Genomic DNA, 11530 nt, shown 5'->3' on the forward strand with positions numbered 1-11530 from the left:
AGCCCCCACTCCATGGTACATTCTTGCAACCATCTCCCAACTGCCATGTTTTGGTTTCCATGGGACACTCAGAACCCCTGAGAGGAGAGAGCGAGTGACGCCTGCACGTCAGAAAGTTTCTCCTACCTGAGATGGAGCAACCGCCCTTTAAGAAGAGGCGGCCGATGGGCAACGACATCGAGCCCATGGAGGTGGACCCGCCTGGCAGTGACACAGAGCCAATGGAGGTGGATCTGCCTCCGGAGGATGACATGATGGAGGTGGATCCACCTCCGCTGCTGCAGATCAGCCAGCACGGCACCACTGCCAGGCCGATCAGAAAGAGATCGCGCCCCAGGCATCGCCGGGGCACCAGGATCCGTCCACCTCCATCCAAACGGCCGCCTCGACGCCGGCGCTGATGCTCCCACCCCGTAAGTTTGCCCTCATCCAGGAGAGCCCCAGCTCAGGGGCACCCTGTGGGCTCACACAGAGCCTCCATTTCCTGGTCGTTCTTCTTTTCGCAGCCAAGGCTCCTATGAGTCCGTCCTTCCCATCCCCCTCCCTTGTCCCTTCCCAAGTCCTCTCATCTCTTCTTCACTGAATCCTGAGGAAGAGAGCAGGGCAGGGACTGCCATCCTCTGAGCTGCTGTGAGGAGGCAGCAGAACGAGTCCAGCAGAGGGACCTCGACTCCTGGGGACATTGAACAACACAGAGGCACAAGGATCCTGTAAGTTTACCATTACCCAGGAGGGCCCCAACTCAGGGCCATCCCATGGGCTCACGTGGAGCCTCCATTTCCTGGTAACTCATCTTTTCACAGCTGAGGCTTCCATGAGCCCATCCTTCCTGTCCCACTCCCTCATCCCTCCCCAGGGTGGGAGGAAGAGCCAGAAGTGACAGAGGCAGTTGCTGGTGTGAAGAAGCAGAGTTTGTTTGGGACAGGAGTAAGTCCTGAATTTCAGCAGGAAGATGCAGCCCAGATGCTTCTCTTGGACTTTTTGTTCAAGAATCAACGGTTAATCAAGAATCAATTTAAAACAGAAATGCAAAATAATAAAAAAGTAAAAAAAAAAAACAAAATAAACAAATTTTCTTTTTTAAAAAGAAAAATAAAAACTGTCTTTTTCTTTTTCTTTTTCTTTTTTTTTTTTAATTTTAGAGTTTGTATGCAGATTCCCATGCCCCCTCTTTTCTCCCCCATATAGGAATGTACCCTAGAGCAAGACACACTGCCCTCATTTCCAGCCCCAGGAGCCATTGAGAGAACTGCACAGACTACGGGTGTCCCCTTGCCCTGCCTCATCACCCTCTGCTACGTGGAGGGGATAGTTTACATACACATCATCTAGAAAAGAGTAAAGAGCCCATTTTGACTGTAGAAAAGATAGTCTGACAGAATCATACAGACTATATAGTTTCTTAATTACATCCTGCTGAAACTTAGCTTTCTAGACAAACAAAACCTATAATAGCAGCAGTGTTACCACTTCATTAGCTGTAAAAAAGCAGGATCAAAGATTGAGAAAAATCAGCTAACAGCTGTATAAGGAATCAAGTTTTTCATTCTGCAGCAGGATACATATCTCCAAAGAAATGTTTCAAATGGCTGTTTTATTTTCCTTTAACACATACATTCTTCCAGAATGAAACTGGTAACCTATTTCCTTCACCTATTTTGGTTAAAAACTAAGCCAAAACACTAATATGTGAAGAATACATTTTAAATGGGAAACATTTTGCAAAGAAAAAGAAAAAAAAAGAGAGAGGGAAAGAGGAATAAAAGAGAGGGAAAGAGAAAAAAAAGAGGAAAAGAGGAAAAAAGAGAGCAAAAGAGGGAATGAAAAGCCTAGAGAAGGTGCCATGGAGACCTCATTGCTAACTTCCAGTACTTAAAGGGAGCTTATAAAGAGGAGGGAAATGAACTTTTTACAAAGGTAGATAGTGATAGGACAAGGAGGAATGAGTTTAAATGAAAAGAGGGGATATTACGTTAGATGTCAGGGGGAAACTGTTCAGTGGAAGGGTGGTGAGGTGCTGGAACAGGCTGCTCACAGGAGCTGTGGATGTCCCATCCCTGGAGGTGTTTCAGGCCCTTGGTAAGCCTGAATTGGGCCCTGGGTGACCTGACTGAGTGCCTGATTTAGTGGTTGGCAACCCTGCCCACAAGCAGGGGGTTGGAACTAGACGATCTCTGAGGTCCTGTCCAACCCAAGCCATTCTATGATTCTGTAATTTTTCCCTAAATTACTCGGCTATTTAACTATTTTTTGACAATGAAAGCCTTGGCTCTGCTGTAAGGAACTTTGGATGCTCAGGAAAGGCTGCCACTCACAGAGGCTTTTCTGTGTAAAAGCTGAGGTAGGCTTTCTGAAGACATACTCGAAGGAAGTGAAAATGAAATGGGAATGATGTATTTAACTGTAAGCATCTGTGAAAGTAAAGCCCCTAGGGGTGGGTCTTCTACTTGTGGGCTGTCAACAAGTTAAAAATAGGTAGGTGAGTACCTGGGGTATGCTTTGCCTCCAACCCTGTTCGGAGGCTTGTTAACATACACCTATCAACCTGAGTGACAACTGTACAACTCAGGATCTGGTGCAAGAATTTCAAAGGCAGTGTCTTGTGCTACCACATTAGTCATTAAATGTCAATTCTTTAGATACTTGCTCAAAACATGAAGGAAATAGAGCATGCCAATTACCTCAGCTGAGAGATACAAATAAACTTACCTTAAGTTGGCCTATTTCTTTAAACTTGTAAACTTCAAATTCCCAGAGTTCTGTGTTTTTGCCAAGAATTTTCTGGCACTTTCTGGGAGAAAAACGAAAGGGGAGAGAACAGAAGTTCATACACAGAATAACACAAACGTGACAGCATTATTGCAAGGATTTATTTTCCCTACCAGACTTTCAAATTTCACTAATTTTGGTGAGCAATTGCTTCAAGCAATGTCATTGCATTCAAAAGAATTTGACATCTTACTATGCATTCATCCTTACTGACTAGGGTTGTACTAGAGATTTCACTCACAAAGTAAAATTAAGCACTTAAAGATATACATACACATACACTCATATTGAAATACAAATCTTAGGCAACTTCTTATCTTTTAGGTAATCAAATCTGTCTTTTTGGTTACACCCACAGAACCACAAACTATCTTCTGATGGTCTCACATGCAACTGACACACTAATAAGATTGTCAACATCTAAAGGAAACCTCAATGTTGAAAATTTAGTGTAATTTTGAAAAAATCACAGGTTACTTTCTAAAAAATATGTCTCAATTTCAATTAAACTTAAGAAAGATTCCAATAACTTTCAGGTCCCTACAGGCAAGAAAATAAAGGACACAGTAATATGTCTGTATGTTTTCGAACTTTAGAAACTCCAGAACACACAGAAAACAACAGCACAAAATACTTCAGAATCAGTAATTGCTCTCACTGTTTCTCACAGACACACTTCAGCCAGCAAAGAAAGTCTTTAATACGTTACCGAGCAGCCAAGTCATGCTCTCCTTTCTCCACTAGGTGATTTATATAGGCTAAGCCTATGTCCTAAAGGGAATAAAAATAAGTAATTAGTTATAAAAGTTTGGAAGTCAAGTACTTTACTGCTACAGTAAGTCCCGTTTCAGCTACAGTCACTGTCACTATGTCAAGCACCAGTCCCTACATGGAAACTCTCAGTTCTACTTTAGAAGTAGGACCCACAGAACAGAATACAAAATATTAGCCTAGATACCCCAAGAACTCCAATCACAATGCTCTTTTACATCATTTTCATAATCTTGTTGACACTAGGAAGACTACCACCTCTATATGCTAAAGATTGTTCAGAACACACAGCTGATCATTCAGTGCTTGCATTGGCTATCTCAAAAATAAGAACATCAACCAAAAATCTTCTCTACCAATATGAAGTTAGCAACAGACAAAAATCTTAGTTGAGAATATAAGCCTCAGGGATGCTTCATAAAGTAAAGGAATTACCAATAATTTTTCAGGAGTATGAAATATAATTGCACATTAAATTCAACTTCTCAAGAGTTTATCAGACTTTTCAGCTGCAAAATAATTTGGTAGGCACGTAATACTAGAATCCTGTCCAACTGCTTGCCTTCTGCTGTAACCTCAAATGCTGGCATTAAGGTCAATGCAGGCTACTGTACCCACTGCGTAACTTAAGAGTCCTATCACAAAACTCATTGTTTCAAACTGCAAAGAGAGTTATAAAATAAGAAGGTGCAGAGGGGTGGTGATTATAATTGCAGCCTAAACACAACCCAAGACAACCACAACACTGGTCAGGCGGTACACGTGGGATGCCATTGCTCTGATCACCGACAGGCAGTGAGAGCATGACTAGTTTGAAATCCCTGTACCCTTAAGCCTTCACTTAAGACTTGATATCAACTTTTATTTTTTTTCCGTTAACAGCTTCTGCAGGTTTCACAACAACCCTCAACAACTATGCTTGTATACGCCCACAATGAATTTCATTCCAGGAGAGGAAATTCTTGCACATCAAGAGAAAAGCATACTTTATTTTTTCCTAATATAATGTCAAGTTGACTCTTAAGAAATCTCTACATCTTTTGCAAGGGTCACAAAGCAGCTAAATCATGCAAACTCTCGATAGGTAATCCATCAGGTCCATTAGGTCTTGGCTCAACTTCTGGACAGCATAAGAAAAGAATTTTTAAGATGTATGGATACTCTGTGTTCAAATTATAGAAATGTTACATTATCTACCTCCCACGTTTTGTCTTTAACACCAATAATCTTCATTGCTCTTGGAAGGAACTATAAAAGTGGGAAATAACTATATAGGTGGGAAATAACTATACAATAGAAAAGGAGTTTGACTATGTAAAATAATGAGAATTGCAAAGGAACACGAGAGCTAGATGTGAAACTGCAACAGAACTTCAGCAGCATTTAAAAGGTCGACCAATTGCACCTTGGAAACTCCTGCCAAAACCCTGTCACACATACAGGGTAAAAGTTAGAGAAATGTGTCACCCCATGCTCTATCTCTAATATTGCAATAATTGTGCTTCTTGAACCACAGTAAATTTAATGCAGAAGTAAAAGCAAACAAGATCCCTATCAGCAGTCAGAGAAGTGAAATTCCTTTTAATGTCAATAGCACCTTTATAAAATCCGCATCCTGTCATGTTTCATGAACTAACATTCCTGTTCTGCAGCTGAAACCAGGAAATCGAATGCTAGTCAGAGTATGCCTAGCAGCTATTGTCTGGTGTGACACAGAACAGGGAATGCATTTGTAGAATCTCACAGTGCTCTAAAGGAAATCAGATACTTTGTTTTGAATAGTTTTCAGACTTACCAAAATCTTGTGCTTTTTTATGGTTTTCTGACTGATCTCAGCTGCCATCAAAGCCTCCTGCATTCAGAAAGTAGAGAACAGAGATACTAGCCATATACACAAACTTTCGATACAGAAAGGTCTAGAACTGCATAAATCTTTTTTTTTTTTTTTTTTTTTTCCCAGAGCAGGGTGTTTGAAGCAGTAGAATTTTTAATGCCATGGTTGAATGAGCAGCTTTGAATTCATACCCAAACAAAAGCAGTCATCCATAGAGAAAACTACTTTTGTTTCCATCTGGGTTCACTCCACATTACTGTATTAGGATCAGATCTCAAGATTACTAGAAGAAAGACAATGCAATCCCATTGGATCATTTTCAAATGAGAACTCTTCCCTACCAAAATATGAAAAAAATCATCAGTATGGCAGTGGGGGAGGGGTATACAGCTCCCTACCCCAAAAGCCTTCTCCAGTCAGTATGACTTATATTTAAGTGTCATTTTTGCTTCCTTCTTCTACTTCAAATGCACAGAAACAAAGCTGCCACTTGTACAAACAAAATGAAACCTTTAACATACATTCTAACACTCATGCTACCTACTACCTTGAATAGCTTTCACAAAGGCACATGCACAGCTGTCATTTGCAAATTGCTGGAGTCTTCAGGGACCAGATGCTGTGATTTACATAATTGCAAAACTGCACTCATCACACAAGTTTGTTCTTCAGACACAAAAGCATCTGCAAAGAGTCAAACAAACCTGCATGACAAGTACCATGATTGCATTAACAAAAGATGTAAGTGCTGAATGGCACTTCTTTTTCTTATAATGGGCATCCAACAAGCAGCATATAAACAAGCATTTGTAAGCCACTTCATGTATGGTAACGTGTGTTCTAAATCACTAAGTGCAGGAAATCAGAATCCAGAACAGTGAGATAGTCTTTAAGGATTTAATATTGATTTAGATGTTGAGATACACGTGCTTAAAACCACCAATATTTACAAAACAGTCTAGGAAAGATCTAGGAAAGTGGCCACACAGATCAGCAGATTTAGAGCCAAGAAACAGCTTTCACAATTTTTAGTGACAGCAAACACATCTTGTATCTGATGCTGATGGCAGCATTCGCAGTGTTTAGTTCATCTATCTCATTTGAGTGCCATTCAGATGAGTTGCTCCACTAAGAAGTCTAAACCTGCAGAGACATGACACAGAGATGCATGGCCAACACCTGCCCTCACAGCCATTCAGATAACGACTTGAGGAACAGAAACTATTCAGTTCAAATGATCTAGCGAAGTTCACTGTACCACCACAACTCCAAAATCGGAAGAGTCTGAAGGAAAGAATGTTGTAAAAATTACTTCATATTTCTTCTTCTCAAGAAGCCAGTCAATGTGGTCATCTTGGTCCCGTTCTTTTGCTACAACCACGTCTCTTGGGCTGATGATATAAAACAGCGATTCACCTTCCGAATACTCTGCAAGCGCATACACAATTTTATTATTATTATATTTTCCATAAGTAAAGCTTTTTAGTACACCCTAGAGGGGAATTTAAAGAGGAAATGCAAGGAAGGAAGCAAGGCTATTCCTGCAGAACATGCTTATTCGGAAAGCTATATTCTCCAATGAATTAAAACTGGCTTAAATGGTAAAATAGCTTTCAAAAAAAGAAAAAAAAAAATCACTACAGCCTATTGCAGATTCTGATTCATTCACTATGTGTAAACTTTATGACGGTTTAGAACACATTATTGTACTTTTAGAGGACTATTACACTCCATAGCCTGCAATAAACTTATCCTCCTCATCAAGGTCAGGGCCATCAAAAGCATAAATGATGGATGCCATAACCTCTGGGGACACAGCACATCACTACAGCAATGCATTTGCAACGCTATAAGTTAAGGTTATATGTATAATGCATTTGCCTATACCATAAGCCTTTATTTTTAAGTAAGCTCAAAGTAAAAATGTACTTAAAGGTAATATCAAGCAAAGAAGATGACTGCTCAGAATATTTATTATTTGCAGAGAACCCATGAAGAATTACTATCAATATTTAGTGGGTATGGGGAAAAAAGAGCATTCCCCATCCCATATCTGGAATATCTGGGATATCACGTATCATTCCTGAGCCTATAAGCAATCCACAGAAAACTGCTTGCTTTAAAGCCATCCAAAATTTTTACACTTGTCAGGTTAAGTAGAATATTTATTAAGCATAAAAGTACAACTGTGGGCATCAGTGTTCTGCTTAGGGACAGGTATAAAGCAATCACAACTCCACTGATAGCTGCAGAGATGTTTTGGAGATCAGGAGGAGATATAGTTTATTTCTTTCTAGTGGCTTAAGGGCATTGATGAACACAAAGAGGCCTGCCAAGCCTATGATTTGAAACATGCTGCCAGGGAAGGTATTTAAAAATCAGATTCATGGATTTTAAAAGCCAGAAGGAATGTTTCTGTTTAACACTCCGTATATAATCTTCACCAAGGAATTCTGCATCAGCTTTGCCATGCATCTTTTTGAATTACAATATGTATAGCAGAAAATCCCACCATCTTATTTAAAAGACTGGTATCTACTAGGCTAGAGTTTTTCTCCCTGCCTACATAATTAAATCCATCTTCAAGGCTGAAGTTGCCAAACTCCAGTTCCTACTCATCTTAACACTCTGAGGTCTGTTACATGCTGACAGCTTTGTCAGTACTGGGAAGCTAAGTAGTAAAGTGCCCCTTTTAATCTGATCCAGGGGCATCTTACTGTTGAAATGACACCTATTCCATCTTTGGCCCTAAACAACTTTCCCAGACTCTGTATCATTCATTCATCACTACTCCTGAAGCCCTTCTACCCAAAGATTCACAAGAGCTTCTAAAGATCATGAACAGATCTCTATCAGAGATACTTTTCCCCAAAATACTGGGCATTGCACGAGATCAAGACTTCTCCGTTTCCCAGCAAATCTGACTTATAAGTGGCATTGCAAATCATAATGTTTAATTATATCCCTCTTTGTAAGCAAAGCATATTTGTGTTTTTTCATCTGACTGGTTCTTACATTTCAGCGTCACATGTATTAACAGAGATGAGAAAAATTAAGAAGGCTCTGAGCACTTCCAAATTAAATAATTTTTAATCCACTTAAGAAAACAAAACAAAACAATACTAAGAACACCTACCTAGATGGTAATCTCTACATTCATTCTCCTGAAATCCTCGTACTGTCAGTGCATCAGAAGAGATCTCCTCGCAAGACTCCGGCAGAGGTTGGACGAGGTCCAGTCTGGGCCTGGCGCAACACTCCACCTCCTAGAAAAATGCAGACATCTTAGCTGCATCCTGCACAGCTTCCTCAGCAATATCAACTGATGGTCACCTGCAGGTACAGTTGATACCCAACAACTATACCACCAGATACAGCACCAGAATTCACTTTGCAATGGGTATTCAGCTATGAACCACACAGGGAAGGAGATGCAGAGATGACACAGGCTTCAACTCCTTGGGAGTTTGGGCATTATTTTTCTGCTCTTGGTCACAGAAGTTTTCAGAGCTAGAACAGATGATGATCAACCACTGCATACAAAAAGTAATGCAACAGTTTCAGATGTTCTCAGCTGGACTCAGGCCCCAGCGGACAAAGTTCTACAAATCAGTGTTATCCTGGTACCAAGATCAACTTCTTTAAAGCTGGTGTTTAGGTTTGCGCTTCTAAGCATCCAGCAGCATTAGAAGTAAAATTAAACTAAGAGTAATCTAAAATCTTTACTGTGCTGATGCTCTTCAGAAAGGTCAACTTAAGCAGTGAAATGCAGATGTTTATTGTAAGATGACATCATGGAGAAAACACTGGCTCAACTAGCTTATTATAATTAAGACAAAGCTCAAAACAAAGCATTATTTTATATTTCAGACTGTCGATTTTAACAAAATACAGCATGAAAGGATACTGTGATGTAAGAAGTGGATTTTCACATCTCCAGCCAACCTAGTCAGTAGCAGAACCACCGAAGTCTTTTCCTGATCCAACTGTTCCAGCAGAAGTGAAAAATGAAGCATAGCCACGAGTTCAATTCCAATGCAATTTGTAACAAGGAAGACGTTGTCATCTGAAAGCTGTGAGATGAAGCGTAGGAAGGACAGTGTTCTTCACCACCCAACAGCATCTGCGGTGAGCTGTGAGCTCAGGCAGAGGGGCTCTGAGATGCTGGCGGAGGGCTCCGACCAGGCCAGAGCACAGCCACAGCACAAGGACAGGAGTCCTTTCCTTCCCAAAGAACCCAGGCACCAGAAAACTGGGAAGCTATGAACCTCCAGCTTGCAGAGATTTTATTGTCTGTTTACACAGAAGGGTAATTAAAAACAAATTCAAGTGAAATCTCTTTCTTGTGTTTTATTACAATTGGACTACCTGAATTTTTTTTCATTTTTCTTCCCTGTAGCAGCCAGAATGAGTTTCATCTTGGTTTCTACCTGCATCCACAGCCTCCTTCTTCATTAACGATGGCTTCCTAATTTCCTTGCTCCGTTGAATTCCAATTCCCCTTTTCCTCCCCCTTCCCATTCAATTTGCTTGCCGTCTTTTCTTTCACCTACTCTCACACACTGGAGGACTACCACACCGGCTCTCTTGGGAACCAATGCTGTGACATTATTTTTCTCCTCCATATAAATAAAGAAATAATAATCTGACATCCTGCAGCAGAGCTGGAAGCTAACCCTATGGATTTCAGCCAGCTCAAGCATTCATTTGAACCTACAGTGTTGCATTGCCTAGCAACTTGTGCACCCAGTTGCTTAAGGTTTCTAGATGATGCTTGGCTAATGCAGGCCTACTATCAAAGAGATGATCAAGAGCATCTGTCACTCGCACACTGCAACTTCAAGGATTTCCTCCATTACCTCGCCTTTTATTTGGCAGTATGAAATAAATGCTGGAGACAGACACCATACGCGCCTGCTTGCAGTAAAAGCGGCTGACATGAATTCTGATTTCTAGCTATCTATCTAGCTAGCTATCATACCTTGGTGCACACAACCAAGGTCTGGGGAATGGCAATGCCATGCACTTGCAATAATGCATCTCACCCCTGCTACAGTGACCGATCAGCTTCACGAATCTCTTTTCTTCTAAGATGTACGTTCAGTACAGTGTTCCTCTAGCTAGAGAGATCCTTCATTTCTTCTGGTGCAGAAATAGCCAAAATAATGAGAGAAATGGGAGAGAAACAGTAAGAGGTAGGGGTAAAAGGAAGAAATAAGAGAAAGACTACCTAGAGACCTTCTCTGCTTCCTGCAGGAAACAAAGGACAGAGCTTTTAAAAGGTAAATCCATTAGTTTTCAGCATTATCCTTGCTGGCCTTATTTGCTAGGTCAGAGAAGTCTCAGCTCTGCTCACTACAAGCTGGTTGCAACTCTTTCACAGGTAATCAGATCTGCCTGACTAGTTTAAGTAAGTTCTAACTCCCAGGAGAGTTCAGTGGTGTGGTGAAATTGTAACAGAAAAATAATTACCGTCTTTTCAGAAATCTCCTTTACGTATGAAAGTATAACAAGTTGGTCACAGAGAGGTGCAAGCCCACTGATATAGAACTCTGTATCAAACTGGAAAACTGAAACACAGGAATGGAAACAGAAAGAATTATTAAGCAAATTATTATTATTAAATTATTAAGCAAATAAATGTATGAACCGCTTCCTAAGAAAAACACACAGCTTATTTTGAGGGAGCAACCAACAACACAGAGTATCAGTTCAGGGAAAAGTAGACTCAATACATATAGCAAACCTACAGACTTCCCAGTTGGATCAGCAAGATGATGAAAAATTACATTTAACAGATTCAATTCCATTAAGACTTGCAAGAAGAAATGTTTGTGCTCCAGGACATGCTAGAGATGAAACATTTGAAATGAATGGTCAGCTAGACTTCCAGTAATCACACTGAAGAGGAAAAAAAAAAAAAGGAAAAAAGCCAAGCTCAGTAAAGTAGGTAGTGTACAAAAGATCTCTGTAGGTTTGCATATTTACAGAAAGTCGTGTAACCGTAAGACAATCACACCTGATACATCTATTGGTACGATATATGAAAACACAAAGGTCATTATTAATTCATTAGCAGAAGATTTACAGATACACTCACCACTAAGAAAAGATACAGTTAAATAGAGGCTTTTCTTATCCTTGAAACTGAAAATA

At 40.3% G+C, this 11530-nt stretch overlaps 1 protein-coding gene across 1 annotated transcript in view; it reads right to left on the bottom strand.

The window, feature by feature from the left end:
• Positions 1-2667: 2667 nt before the first annotated feature.
• Positions 2668-11530, bottom strand: part of LOC122156468 (vacuolar protein sorting-associated protein 41 homolog) — a 47050-nt gene continuing 38187 nt past the window's right edge. The window contains exons 8-13 of the mRNA XM_042811214.1: positions 10847-10944; positions 8511-8640; positions 6687-6802; positions 5336-5392; positions 3479-3540; positions 2668-2791 (exon numbers count right to left, since the gene is read on the bottom strand). Of these exons, the coding sequence (XP_042667148.1) occupies positions 2683-2791; positions 3479-3540; positions 5336-5392; positions 6687-6802; positions 8511-8640; positions 10847-10944 (572 nt within the window). The 3' untranslated portion in view covers positions 2668-2682. The remainder of the gene's footprint in view (positions 2792-3478; positions 3541-5335; positions 5393-6686; positions 6803-8510; positions 8641-10846; positions 10945-11530) is intronic.

The sequence above is a fragment of the Centrocercus urophasianus genome, unplaced genomic scaffold (genome assembly GCF_019232065.1).
Source record: "Centrocercus urophasianus isolate 14NV4802_14NV808 unplaced genomic scaffold, USGS_Curo_1.0 seq_1218, whole genome shotgun sequence".
In the NCBI taxonomy this organism is placed as follows: Eukaryota; Metazoa; Chordata; class Aves; order Galliformes; family Phasianidae; genus Centrocercus; species Centrocercus urophasianus.